The sequence below is a fragment of the Ursus arctos genome, unplaced genomic scaffold, assembly GCF_023065955.2.
Source record: "Ursus arctos isolate Adak ecotype North America unplaced genomic scaffold, UrsArc2.0 scaffold_5, whole genome shotgun sequence".
In the NCBI taxonomy this organism is placed as follows: Eukaryota; Metazoa; Chordata; class Mammalia; order Carnivora; family Ursidae; genus Ursus; species Ursus arctos.
Window position 1 is genome coordinate 44,066,593 of NW_026623067.1, and position 14,614 is coordinate 44,081,206.

General features: G+C 40.6%; 1 protein-coding gene across 1 annotated transcript; it reads right to left on the reverse strand.

The window, feature by feature from the left end:
* Positions 1-1,998: 1,998 nt before the first annotated feature.
* SPINK1 (serine peptidase inhibitor Kazal type 1) lies at positions 1,999-9,384 on the reverse strand. The gene is made up of 4 exons (XM_026498429.2): positions 9,268-9,384; positions 7,647-7,678; positions 6,053-6,159; positions 1,999-2,117 (listed from the first exon to the last, which is right to left on the reverse strand). Exons 1-4 carry the CDS (start codon positions 9,320-9,322, stop codon positions 2,072-2,074), a joined length of 240 nt encoding a protein of 79 aa, XP_026354214.1. The 5' UTR covers positions 9,323-9,384; the 3' UTR covers positions 1,999-2,071.
* Positions 9,385-14,614: the final 5,230 nt, after the last annotated feature.

Here is a 14,614-nt window from a genome sequence, read left to right on the forward strand (position 1 = left end):
GGGAAGGACTGGGTTCAACTTGGAAAGGGGACTCCGTTCGGCGTGGGACTGGGTCCGGCTTGGAACCCGGATTGAGTTCAGGGTTGGACTGTGTCCGCTTTCAAAACCCGCTGGTTCCAGGCCGGAGTGGGTCCCGTGCGAGGCCTGCGGTGAGAACTTTGCTTGAAAGCTGAAGGAGCAGGTGAACGTCACCGAAGATAATCTTGAGTTACAGTGGCCCCAGTAAACTTCCATCCTAGGTAAGCTTATCCGTTTATGAGGTGCCCTACAGAAAAGGGCGTCTCAGCCAAGCACTCGCCATTGAGGCTGGAGGGGAAATTATTTTTCCTCATCTAGTATCTGGTGACCAGGACCAGAACGCTGGGGCGTCGCGCTCCCTCCGGAGTCTGCACGAGGGATCCCGGGAAAACTGGCCAAAGCCGACAAAGGGTAAGAATTCTTATCAAAGGAAGCTCTTCCATCTGCGGCGCCTGGTCCATAGAGGAAGGTAAAATTTCCCTTTGTCCCTTCCTTTCAAAATCCAGATTGACAGACAAAACAAAACAAACAAACAAAAAACCCGAAAAACAAAAAACCAACATTAGACCTTCGAATTGTGACTCATGAATTTGCTTTTAGGTACTATTATTTATCGATCCTTTCCCTTCTTGTTTGTCTTGTTTTGTGTCTTGAGAACTTGGCCTGGCAGCTGTCAGGTTGGCCGCTCCAAAAATATGACCAGGCAGAAATGTGTGTTGCCTCTGTTTACCTTTTAACAGGTCAGAGCGAGAAGGAGCAGAACCATTGAAGGCAAACAATCTGGGTTTATGTGTTGCTTCTACCTGTGACCTTCAAACCTCTTCTCTCCAGACTTGTGAAATGGTCCAATTAGACACGACAATTTCTAGCATTCAATGATTTAAATTCCGTTTAATGTGGCAAAGTTGTTTAATATTAAGGGTGTCCTTCAAGTGTCCTTTAGCATCACAGACGAGATGCAGGAAGCCATCTTGCATCCGTAACGTCTGTTAACATGGTATCTGGCGAGCTGTTAGGCTCTGGTTTGGCTGTCACTCAGGAGACCACAGCATCCTCTAGTGGTCAGATGAGCGCTTCAGGAAGCGCGTATTCTGAACACGACAAGGAATTATCCTAAACCTTAAAGGGTATCAGGCAACTGTGTTGGACAGATTTTGATGCACCAGATACTTCGCAGGGTTTTTTTTTAGGCCTCCATCCACTTCTCCATTCTTGGCTAGTTCTTCGTAAGGGCTCAAGAATTGAAGCTGCTCTTCCATCTCTTTATTAGTGATTATAGATACTTTTTTGTTTTGAGGTAATTCTTATTTCTACCTTATTTGCTGTCCCTAAGCACATAGATCTTTTAATATGAGGAAGTTACCTAAAGTTCCTACAGAAGAAACAGGCAAGGAATAATCCATCTGAGGTGATTGTGGTTTAGACGAAGCATTAGATTTTTGAGTCCACCCTGGATTAAAAACTTAACTTGGCTACCTTATTTGCCAGTGCTATTAGTCAGGTTACTTAACTTTTGTAAATTGACTCATAAGACAAGGATGACCTTACAGAGTTATTGTGGCTCACATATACAGCCAAATCAACTACACAGAGTCCTCGTACAATAGATGCTCTATTAAATCCCAAGGAAACCTAAAGAAATTATTTCAGTCAGCGAAAGCTAACAGATAACATGTTTCTGGACTGAGAGTTTTCCAAGTATTCCTTCTGATGCTAGTTCAATTCTCTGTGGGATTATTGTCCTCATGGTCAACCAGTCCTGTCAGTTAATATCTGTAATCACATTTCCTGAGACAGTCATCAGTAGGTGAGGAAAGAAATGGGAAAGGAAAAAACATCATCATGGAAACCTTGTCCAAGATTTCAGAATTGCTGTATTTTATAAAATCAGGTCTATTTGGAGTTTGTCTCAGTCCCCTGACCCCAGTGTAATCAAACATGCCTTTGAGGAAAAAGCATACAGGAACAACAGGAAGTATTTAGATGCATTTTATTCAACAGTCAGGCCTGCTAGGCATTGTGGTGACCACAGGGGATTTTAGAACCTTGGTTCTCAGCAAGGTCCAGATTTTTGAATGAGGACAGGGGTCTGGCGCTTCCTGTAGAAGAGATTGAAAAAAAAAATCAGCTTAAATTTTGCTGACAAACAAGTGACTGTGGGAGAAAAACAATGAAAAAAATCAGCTTTATTTAAAATAGAAAGGTTTCAGATTTATTCCCATTTCTCTGCCTTTCATTCATTCATTTATTCACTTATTCATTAATTCATCAAATACTGACAGTCATTATTTCTTACATACAATAGGGATACAACAAAAAGGAAAAATGTCTGTCCTTAGAGAGTTTATAGATCTACTGTGGCATTACAGTAAACCTCTAAAATCAATCTCTAATTCATCGTTGCTTCTTTTTCTCCTAATATCATTGTTCTAGCCACAACGTTTCCATCTTAGCTGGTGCCTGGGCTACTATAGGATGTTCTAATTGACTGATTTTTTTTTTTTTTAAACTTTCTTTTCTTTTTTTTTTTTTTTTAAGATTTTATTTATTTATTTATTTGACAGAGATAGAGACAGCCAGTGAGAGAGGGAACACAAGCAGGGGGAGTGGGAGAGGAAGAAGCAGGCTCATAGCGGAGGAGCCTGACGTGGGGCTTGATCCCATAACGCCGGAATCACACCCTGAGCTGAAGGCAGACGCTTAACCGCTGTGCCACCCAGGCGCCCCTAATCGACTGATCTTTTGCCTTAGAACTCTGGGGTTTAATACCTGTGAGATCTCACAGAAGGAAATCATATCTATAACCTATCTGATACCTGCCAGCTCTGAGCATCCTCCCCTCCAGATAAAAACCTCTCTGCTCCCCAGCACACCACCTTTCCCAAACCAGTTTTCTTTTCTGTCAACTAAATATTCTTACATACTGTAATTGTGCCTCATAAGGTTGTTTTCAGAGCTCTCTCTCTCTCTCTTTTTTTAAACCATCTTTTCCTTGAAAATACTGGTTTATAAAAAAATCTTCTATTTTTCTGTTACTTGAGAACATCTGACTTCCATATATCTACGCATGTATTTATCTGGACCTGGATGATTCTTCATTTTAAGAGTTTTTAATGTTTTCTTGTTCCATAAATATTATCCATGCATAATATTTACATCTGAGTTGTTTAGCATACATAGCACAAACATCTAAACACAGTACGCAAGTTGACTTACCTTCTACAGCTGTGTTGTCCAATATAGAAGACACCATCCCTATTTAGCTATTTAAATTCAAGTCAGTTAAAGTTACGCAACATTAAAAATTCAGTTTCTCAGTTGTACTAGCCACATTTTAAGCACTGGTGGCAAGGCTAGTGGCTTCCATACTAGACAACACAGATGTAGAAATTTCCATCATTGCAGAAAGTTCTACTAGAGAGCTCTGGTCTGTAGAACACAATTTGCCAGTACAGATTCCCTAAGAAGACACAGAAAAAAGTCCTTACTGACTATATCTGACAAGCACATAATGATCAAAGAGATGCAAGCCTTTGTCCACCCATCTCAAAACCCAACTACTAGGGTCAGAGCCTGGTTCTAGTTAACTCGACAATGTATTTTTGGGGGGCTTTTAATGGGCAGTAGAGAGAAAGGTGGTATGGTACATTGTATTTTACACAAGGAAAAGCCACATTTTCTCTCTAGAGCTGTTTTCTTTTTCTTTTTTAAATCAATTAGTTTATTTGAGAGAGAGTGGGAGAAGGGGCAGAGGGAGAGGATCTTCAAACAGACCCTCCGCTGTGTGTGGAGCCAGACTTAGGCTCAGTCCCACGACCCATGAGATCATGATCTGAGCCAAAACCAAGAGTCGGACACCCAACCCACTGAGCCACCCAGGCGCCCCTAGATCTGTTTACTTATCTGAGAAATACAGGAAGAGAAGTTACATTTTCTGGCGTTCAAACATTCTTCCCATATTTAAATATTTTTGAAAAAATAGAATGAGTAAGCAGGGCAGGTAGGTTTTAAAGGCTGAGGAATGGGGTGTCTCAGCTTTATGCTCATATTTTCCCAATATTTCACTCTAAATATTGGGCCTTTTGGTCTTGGCACTTGGAAAATTTCTAAATCTCAAGGTTGTTATATTGCTTTCTCCTCCTCTTGGATGGAAATATGATGTTTGACCTTTATGTCAACAGCCTAGGTCATGAGAAAATTAACAAGTGTTTTCGAGTTCTTTTTACAAATCTTTCTACAAATAAATTCACCACAAAGTGAAACACCTAATATTCGGTGCTAAAACTTGAGGATATTAGATCTCTCTCCCTGGGGCCCAATTTCGACAATCCTTGCTAACACTGAGGATTTTCTAAAATGATTTAAAGCAGACCAAGAAGAGAGGTTATATTATTGGGAATTTATACTATGGAATAATGGAAATGCATGCAGTCATTTGAGTCTAAATCAAAGTCTTTGATGCTAAATCAGTTCTAAGAATAACTTAGTTTTCTGGGCTACTTGTGGAATCTCTTTTATTTGTTTTGATCATTCTACACCTTTATTTAACCTGGAATGCCTTTGCGGTGCTGCCAAAATTCAGAGCCCTATTTAATTGACATCCTTTTCATGAATCCTTTCTTGACCCTTTCAGTACTAAGGAATCTGTGTCTCTCCTTCACTCCTGTAGTACTTTCCTCACACCTCATTTAATGGCACTTGTCCCAAGTTACCAGAAGCTACCTTATTTGCACTTTTGACCTATTTTCTTTTACTCATAAGCACAAGGAAAGCAGAGGAAACAAGCACAATGCTGGGCATATGTTAGGTATTCAGGAGCTGAGTAATATAGGAAATTCGTGGCAGATCTGCTTCTCTGATGGCCTGAGTTTGATTCCCAGCACCTACCTATGATCACTTCAGAAAATGATATTCATTGAGGCTGGCTCTCATCTCCATAAATAAAAATGTTACAGAAGTATGTTTTTGGTCACCTGATCCATATAATTCATATTTGCATTTTTGAGGGCTTTAGTAAACACAATCATTACCATCACCAAGAACGATTTTTTCAAGATTTTATTTTTAAGTAGTCTCTACACCTGATGTGGGGCTCAAACTCACAACCCTAAGATTAAGAGTCACATATTCTAGCAACTGAGCCAGCCAGACACCACTGTGATTTTTTTAAACTTAAAGGTATTTTGGGTGTATTTGCTTTTTAAAAATCTAGACTATCTACTGATTTGCTATAAAAGCATGGGTTTTTATTATACAAGTGATTTTTGAAAAAATTAATTCTGAGAACCATTCAAACACTTTCCTCCTGCATTACACTATCCTTTCCTTAACACATTTATCTTGCACCATGTTTTTAATACCTTTCTCCCTTTTGTTTAGATTCTTCTTCTTATTGGAGTGCAGCTCTCTTCTTCTTTATGGCCTAGACAAAGCCTCCAAACTTTTCCGAATCCTAGCAGGCATAACTAGTTATTTTTAATGTGTGTTCTTAGAGCACTTTGCACTTATTTCCACTGACTACACTGTATTAGCATTGAGTGTAACCCAATTGAGACTTGAGATATATTGGACTTCCTTCTGTGTCTCACAAATACTTAGTCTGGTACCTGACTTTAAAGCATAGTTGAAAGAGTAAGGATTTGGACCCACATCTGTCACTTACTGCTGGTTGATCTTGAGCAAGTTATTTAAGCTCAGTCTCAATTTATTCATGTGTATAATGGGCTTAGTATTCTCTGCCTCATAGATTTGTGAATATTCAATGCCTTCCCCAATGCCTGACACAGTAACTATGGTTTTCTATCACAACACACACACGTAAACACATGCACATCTCTGTAGATCATCATACCAGACATATAATGAGAAAGAAAGATTGAGAATTATTTTTGGAAAGACGAGATGTTTTGCTTTTCTTATGGTAAGATTAATGTTATTGGTATATTGATTGGGACTTAGAGAGATAAGATATATGAAAATTTGAAGACAACTAGCTTAAAAATATGTTTTAAAAGACATTCAAGTTTGTACTCACTTATTTTGAACACATAACACACATTCATTAGAATAAGTTTCTCCATCAGTCCCGCAGACAGGATTATAGATCTTGGTACATGCAGTTGTTTCACTGTTACATTTAGCCTAAAAATGGAATTAAACAGAATCACTTTCCATCATTTAGCATTCTTTGAGTGTATAGCAAAATCTCTAAAATGGTTTTCACTTCTTTGGAGTTGGTCAGCTTAAAGATGGAAGCATGGTTATGATGGGCAGAATGATACTGAGTGTCTGGGGGAAGAATCCAAGGTTAGAATCAGAATGCCTGATTGCACGTAATACCTCTGCTGTTTGCAAGTTGTGAGACACTGGCAAATCTCCTGGTGTCTCTGAGCCTCAATCACTTCATCTGCACAATGGGAAGGATATTATCACTTCCATACCTATCTCATGGTGGTGTTGTGAGGTTTAAATAAGGTGAGTGAGATCATATTCAAGTTTACAATGATGGCAGGTGCTGGTTCCTCCCAGGTCAGCCACACCATGGGCATGTCTTCCTTTCGCACTGTGGTTCAGTGTGACTACACTGTCCTTCTCTTAGTTATGTGATGACACCAGGTGCTTTCTGCCCTGGGAGTCCTTGCACAGTCTGTTTCCTGGATATCAGTAAGTACTCATAGTTACGGGATGGCTGTCATAGGCCAGACACTTTCCTAAGTGTTTTCATGTATTACTCTATTTAAACCTTACAACTATCCTATGAATTGTTTATTATACTCTTCTTCCAGTGAAGACAGTGAAGCACAAAGAGATTAAATCACCCAAGGCCATGCAGCTGGTAATTCTGGATCCAGGATTCAAACCCAGTTGGCCTAGGTCCTGAGCTTTGGCTCTTAACCACTTCACTCTACTACTTCTACCCACCGGTTATATTTTGCTAGCATTCACTTACCCTTCATGGCTCAAAATATATCTCACTTAGGGGCACATTCTGTGATCTAACCAGGCTTGGTTCCAGATGGTACCAGAATTTCTTTAAACCCTTATCATTAGTGTAATAATTTATTTACTCAGTGCCCTTTTGGTTTGCCATTTATCTCGTCACTAGATATAAATGAAAAGAGGGACACTTCCTCCTCTGGTCTTCAGATTTACTGCAATTTACGTTATAAAACAGAACAAAAAAAAGAAAAGTTAGATATAGAATATTTTTCTAGAGGAAGAAACTAGTTTATTATTTTCTTTTGTTCATTATAAATTAGAGCTCCACCTTGGGGATTGGGAGAACTTTGTGCCAATATGGTCAAACTGGCTCTAAGGAGGAAGGGCTGCTTGGAGTGAAGTTAAGAAGAATGCCACCCCAAATCCTTGCCCTACTAGATGGCCTCAGAACATTCAAAATGCCTTCACAGCAAGCATTATATGGTAACGTGGAAACTGCCTGTGTGTCGGTACATTTGTCCTTCAGTATAAGCCCCTCTGGGGGCACTACTGTAACTCTCCACCCTTAGCAGGTTAAGCCTCACTAGTATCGCACACCCATCCTGACTGAAATGTCACAGCTTGACTGTGCATTGAGTGGAGCAAACAGTTCTAGCCTGAGAGATAAATAAGTACAAAATTGTCTTTACCTCTCTTCCCACCAAGCCAGCTCTAGTGTTACCTAGAAAACATAAATGAGACATGTGAGGTCAGGTACTAAATGGGAGAAGCCAGATCTGCTCTTATTCAAAATCTTCCCCTTCCATTGAAGGCTGTGACTTTCTTGCTGTCCTCTTCCACTACCACCACCACCTCCTCCTCCTCCTCTTCCCCCTCCTCTTTCCCTTCTTCCTCTTCTTCCTCCTCCTCCTCCTCCTCCTCCTCCTTCTCTCCTTCTTCTTCTTCTTCTTCTTCTTCTTCTTCTTCTTCTTCTTCTTCTTCTAAGATTGATTTATTTATTTGAGAGAGAGCATGAACAAGAGGAGGAAAGGGACAGGGAGAGTATCCTCAGGTAGACTCCCTTATGAGCACAGAGCCTGACACAGGGCAAGATCATGACCTGAGCCAAAATCAAGAGTCAGATGTTCAATCAACTGAGACACCCGGGTGCCCCACCCCACCCCTTCTTATTTCTGCCTTTTCTCAAGGACGTCTCTCACTAGTGTCCAATCACTCCCTGCCTCCTGAAGCCTCAAAAAAATGAAGCAGAAGTTTGATTATGACCAAAGTATCGTAATTGGGCATTTTGTGAAAAGTTGACCCATTTCTTTGAAAATAGAAGTGATTTACTTACTGCTTGAAATGTGTCAGGCACAGAGCAAATATCTTCTGAAAGTTCACTGCCTTATCACAACTGGTTACTAGACCTTTGATCTTAGGATTAGTGATGTAAGAAGTGTCAGTATCTTTAACTCAGTGTATAGATGAAGATATGGAGATTTTATATAAAAATCTGTGAAACAGTTACCACTAGCACTAACCAGGTCTTGTGACACAAAACTAACTTGCAATTACAGGTAAGTCTTCTTTAGTAAGTAATGTTAAAAACAGACATCTCTTGGGGCGCCTGGGTTTCTCAGTCATTAAGTGTCTGCCTTCGGCTCAGGGGGTGATCCCAGGGTCCTGGGATCCAGCCCTACATTGGTCTCCCTGCTCCCCTGGGAGCCTGCTTCCTTCTCTCCCACTCCTCCTGCTTGTGTCCCCTCTCTCACTGGCTGTCTCTCTCTGTCAAATAAATAAATAAAATCTTTAAAACAAAACAAAACAAAACAGACATCTCTCTTGACATCTCACCATCAGTCCCCAAAGAGTCATTCCCTCTGTTACATTATGCTAATTATTAGTCCAATTCACATTTCTTGAATTTGCAGATATATACTTAAAATTGCCATCCTTATTCCCTAGAAAATAACAGGTCTTGCTGACATTATGTAGGGGGTGGTGATTTTGGATGAGCTCATTGAAGGGAAGAGGAACTAACTTGACAGTATCCAAAGGAAGAAATGTTGGTGAGAGTCGATTTTGATATCGAGAATTTCTGAGGTGATCTAGGTAAGGAGGTAGCTCTTCCTAGCTAAATTTTATGAGAAGCAGCAAGGCACCTCTGTGCTTGAAGAAGCCCTTTGAAATAGGTCCCTGACCTTATTTCATTTCATTAGGACCAAAAGATCTGGCCAAGACTGGACTCTAAGTCTAGAATTTAATGAGCTCAGTAATGCAACACGTCAAAAAGGTTTTACTCACATCAGAAAAATATGCAAAGGCACCTACCAGATAAGCTCAACAGGGCCAAGGCACTGAGAAGAAAGACGCTTGTTACCTTCATGGCTGAAAGTTCTGTATCCAGAGCTCAGTTGAAAACTGCGTTGAACTTACCACTTCTCTTCAGAACCCTGGGACTGGAAGGGTTATATAGTTAGGTTGGCCGCCCAGCCTCCACCTCCTGCCCTGTCACAGATCTTTGTTTATTGATTGACTCTGTAGCATAGCCTGGACTCAAGTTTCAGGAATGTCACTTGCGTAAAAAAGGTGAAAGAAATAGCACAGGCCTGCAGTGTGGAAGGCCAAGACTCTGTCAGAAAAGTTCCGGTGGTTGGTTAGTTGGTTCTCCCCCTAACTTCCTGTGTGACTTTGGGGAGCCCCAATGGTCTCATCCGTAAGGTGAAGTCGAAGGTTTCTGTACTCTGTAGCTCTGGATATATAAACAGGTATGGATATCCAAAAATAGCTCTCTATTCTTTCTTCTTTTCCTTCAGCTTTTCCCTTTTTTATTCTTTCTCTTTTCTTTTGTTCTGTCATTCATTCACAAAGTCACTAACTCCAACCTAGCTGACAGACAGGTTGGAGTTAGAGAGGGCTCAGGTCCCTAAGGTGTATATGAGTGTTCCGGGGCTGGGTTATGCTTGCCAGACACTTACTAGCTCTGTATTCTTGGACAGGTGGTTCACTCTTGCTGTGCTTCACTTTATTCATCTGAGATCTGAAATAATAATAGCACTTAACTCAAAGTGTTTATCTTTCATTCAAGCGTTAGTATTCTACCGCGTGTTATTGGGAGACAGTTTTCGATTCTCTCTTGGGTTTCTGCCTGTCTTGTGAGGAGAAGCACTGACTGCCTGTGCCTCAGTTGCTCTTTTCAAGAGTTTGTACAACAAATGGACTTGGAAGGTGGAGTAATGTTTCTCTCTGGAGCACAGGGGAGGTTTTTTCCTGTTCATTATAATAAAGATAATATCTCTCACCAGTGCAAAGATTAGGCGGGCGTGGTGCCCTTTAAAAAAGATCAGGGATTTTTAAAAAGCATGGCATCCTTCTCATGGAGCACAGTGCACTTTCTCTGTAGGTACCACTCGGTCCTTGCTCGTCATGTCACCCTGTAGAAACTGGGGCTTGGGAAACCGGATGACACTGGCACTCTGGCTGTTGCTATTGAATAATTAAGTCCCTTGTCTCTGACTCAGCAGCCTGTGTCTTCTGCCAGTATCCCTTTAACTGTGGCAGGCTAACTTGTTAGCTTCCAAGTAGGGTAAAATCTCAGCTCCTCCCTGGTCTTGAACTGTGCTCGTGTCTGGGGATACATCAGTGAGTAAAAATGACAGTCCCTGCCCTCGTGGAGCCTCCGTTGCATTTTAGTTGGGGGAGACAGGCAATAAGAAAGTCATCTGATAATTATAAAGTATATCAGATTGTGATAAATATTATGGAGAAAAAGGATAAAAAGGATAAGGGTGCTGGAGGATCAGGAGATAGTTGTTATGGTTAGAGAAGGCCTGGCTGGTTAAGTGACGTTTGAACAGAGATGTGAAGGAAGTGAAGAATTGAACCATGACAATATCCAAGAACACGCACTCCAGAGAGAACAGTGAGGGTGAAGGCTCTTAGGCAAAAACTTGCTTGACCTGTTTGACAAACATCCAGGGCGATTGATAATCTGGCTGGAGCATACTGATGGGAGGACAACCTAGGCAGTGAGGTAAAGGAAGCAGTGAGGCCTGGATGGTGAAGGGCTGGGTAGTCTGTAGTAAGGACTTTGGTTTGGAACCAAAGGGAAAGCCATTAGAGAGCTGTGGCACAGGAATGACATGATATGGCATTCATCCTAAAAGGTTATTTTATCTGCTTAAGAGAATAAACTTGAAGGCAAGGGCAGCAGCAGGAAAACTAACTACTTGGCTCCTGTACTAGTCCATCCAAGAGCTGATGGTGGAAGTGGAAGGAAGAGGTTGACTCTGTAGTTCAGGCAAACTTAATACACGTAAAGTGTTTGCAACAGTTTCTGGCACATGGTAAACACTTAGAAATACTAGCCATCACTATAATTTCATTGTTGTTATTTTTTCCAGAATTTATAATGCTGTTCCATCTCACCAGAATGTTCTTCTTTATCCTTATGCATCAGTGAATTCTTCCTCTGTCTTTAAGATTCACTTCAAATGTTGTTTCTTATTGGAAAACATCTGCTTATTCTGGCCTGCCGTGGTGTTTTGAATGTGGTTGAATGCAACACATAACACACTGTTGAAACTGTGTATGATTGGTTCCCCCATCTTCCATTTATGCTTCAACCTTCACCATCCTAGCTTCCTCCTGCCTCTCAACTGCCACTGAACTTACTGTTTTGGTCACTAATTCAAATCAATTAATTCCATGGACAATTTTTCACCTCTAATTCTTTACACTTGATCACACTCCATATCATTCCTTTTCTTTTTTCTTTTTTTTAGATTTAGTTATTTATTTGAGAGAGAGAGAAAGAGGTGGGGGGTGGCAGAGGGAGAGAGACAAGCAGACTCCCCACTGAGCACAAAGCCCGACTCGGAGCTTGATCCCCGGCCCCCGAGATCATGACCTGAGCTAAAATCAAGAGTTAGATGCTTGGGGTGCCTGGGTGGCTCAGTTGTTAAGCCTCTGCCTTCGGCTCAGGGTGTGATCCCGGAGTCCTGGGATCGAGCCCCACACCAGGCTCCTCCGCTGGGAGCCTGCTTCTTCCTCTCCCACTCCCCCTGCCTGTGTTCCCTCTCTCACTGGCTGTCTATCTGTCAAATAAATACATAAAATCTTTAAAAAAAAAAAAAAAGTCAGATGTTTAACCTACTTGCCGCTCGATATAATTTATTTTCTTGGGTTTCATAACTTCATAGTCCTCTGCATTTCCTCATACCTTCTGCATTCCCATATCATCTTCGTCCTCCTTATTGCCTCCTCTTCCTCTAATGAGTGAAGACTTGGAGTTTCTCACGTATTGGTCCTGCGCCCTCTTCATGTCTCACTTTTCATTTTCCTTAGGTGAACTCATTCATTCACATCACTTAAATTATATCTTTATAAAATCCTCAGATACGTATCTCTTTCCTAGGTCTGAGCTTGGATCTTCAGACCAGGTATTAAGAGCCTTCTTGACTGTTTGGACATCCTATGGTCACTTCAAATGTGACATCTCCCATATAATACTTTGATCACTCACCACAAACACTTTTCAGTCTCCCCTTTGCTTCTCTGCCTTCCAACAGGTTGATTCAGCCAAAACCTAAGTGTTCCCCTTACTGCCTCCTTTTGCCCTTACCTTGTACCACCTTCCAAACTTAATTTATTACCAAGTTCTCTTCTTGAATCTGTATCTGAAATAACCTCAATGTTGAATGCTTCCATCATTTTATACCGACATATCAAAGATGATGGCATCATTGTCTGTGTCCCTCCCTGAGGGTAAATCTGGCCTTGAGAGATGTAGATTAACTTTTGAAGTCCCCTTTGGCTTTCTGAAATTTCCTTCAAGACAGTATCTACTGTTATTTCTTCCTCAAAGCTACTCTCCACAGGAAAAAATAGTTTTTAGGTTTTAACCTCCTAAACTCAGGCTAAATATAATTTTCTCATGGAGCTGCTTTTCCAAGTCTTTCCTCACTCTGTTCGGCATGTACACTAGGGCTTGTTGTTACATTATTTCATGATACCCTGCATCACACTTTAATTTTATTCTATGGCTGTTTATATGAGTATTATGTAATATCCTTTTCCCTTTAGGGAGCAAATATGGTTGCTTTGTAACTGCAGTACCTTGCCGAGTGCCTGGTAAATAGAAAGTTCTGAATAAATATTTGCTGAAAACATGAATAAAGTAGTACATGCGTATGCTTCTTTTCTTGAAGACCCAGATCTATGCCTTGTTCATTTCTGTTTCTCTCGCCTGCAACAGATAGTCACTTACTGGTTCACTCAGTGTTTTATTTATTTAGCCATCGTTATAATTCAGATACCTGCTGAGTTCCTCATATTTAAAAGCCCTGGCTTAACTGCTAGGGAAATAGATTTTGATTTCTATGTTTATGGAGTTTAGGCTAAGCATTGATAGATACAGTTTGAATGAGTGAAATCTTTTTCTTTTCATAGTTTTCTTTTCATAATTTAAGTAGCAGTTTGGTTGACAGTAATAAGGTTCTAATAGCCACTGTGAGGGGAGTTAATATTTGAGAGAAGGTATTTTTCACTGGTTTCATTAGCAGTCTGAGGAGAAGGGAATTTGCTGGGATCTCATTGCAGGAACTCTTTAGGTAATGATACCAGCAGTAATAACATTCAGATTTAGACCTGTCTCATGCCAAACCCTGGGCTCTTTGCACCAAACCTTGATTTTTAAATATTTTGACTGTGTACCCAAAGCAAAAAATAAATTTTGTGTTATAGCTTACATATGTGTAGACCAATAAAATTGTTAAGAAACAAAACGTAGCCTTATTATATGGGATGACTCTCGGTGCCCTCTATTATATTCTATCTCATAATTCACCAATTCTGACTTGCATTTTGAAAACCACTTAAGTACAGTAATATCCTGTGCCCTCATACAATCTTGTTTTCTTAATTGCTATAAAAGTAGGAGAAAATTCCTGTTAGAGACTAGTCCTAAAATTGTGATGGGAAGTGGCTCTTTGGAGGTAGTAAGTTGCAGTGGACATGAAGAGGCACACTTGGTGGCAGTTACAAGTCTGCCATTTCAACTGTGATGTTACTCTGGGTAAATCCTCAGCTACAAAAATGTGTGTCATGATATATTCATTTGGTGTGAAAAATAAATGCAGAAAAGCAAATAAATACTGTGCAAAAATATTATCCTCCATTTCCACTGGAATAATCGTTATTAGCTGGTAATAATATGATTCTTCCACGGATTGGAAATAAGTGGATAATATATTAAGGCTTTATATGATCGCTGTCTTGACAGAATAAATATTGTTTGCCCTGAGGGATGAGATGGGATAGGCCTTGGCTGGAACAACTCTGCTGCCCTGCTAGGCTGTTAGTCATATTTAGTGAGTCTACATGGCCTAACCTTGTGTAAATCTGTCCGTCTGTCTTCTTTTCTTCTTTGTGTACATATTTCTGTGTGCATGTCTTCAGGAGCTCAGCAAACATACTATGACCTACTCCCTTCTGTTTCAAGGACTCATTACTCACCTGAATAAAGAGTGGTGACAAAACTTAAGAGAACTGTTCTAATGGGTGCTGATAATACTTGCTGGAATGGGGATGTTGCTTGAGCACCTGTTGATTTTCACATCCTGTGCCCAAGGTTTGACTGGTAAGAAAAATGACAGAAACTAGTGACATGGAGCCTAAC

Coding starts and splice junctions, on each gene's coding strand:
- SPINK1 (XM_026498429.2), bottom strand. CDS start 9,322: ATGAAGGTAACAAGCGTCTTTCTTCTCAGTGCCTTGGCCCTGTTGAGC. Junction 6,160..7,646: donor CTGGCTTGGTGGGAAGAGAG/GTAAAGACAATT, acceptor TTCCATTTTTAG/GCTAAATGTAACAGTGAAAC. Junction 2,118..6,052: donor GTGTTATGTGTTCAAAATAA/GTGAGTACAAAC, acceptor TCTCTTCTACAG/GAAGCGCCAGACCCCTGTCC.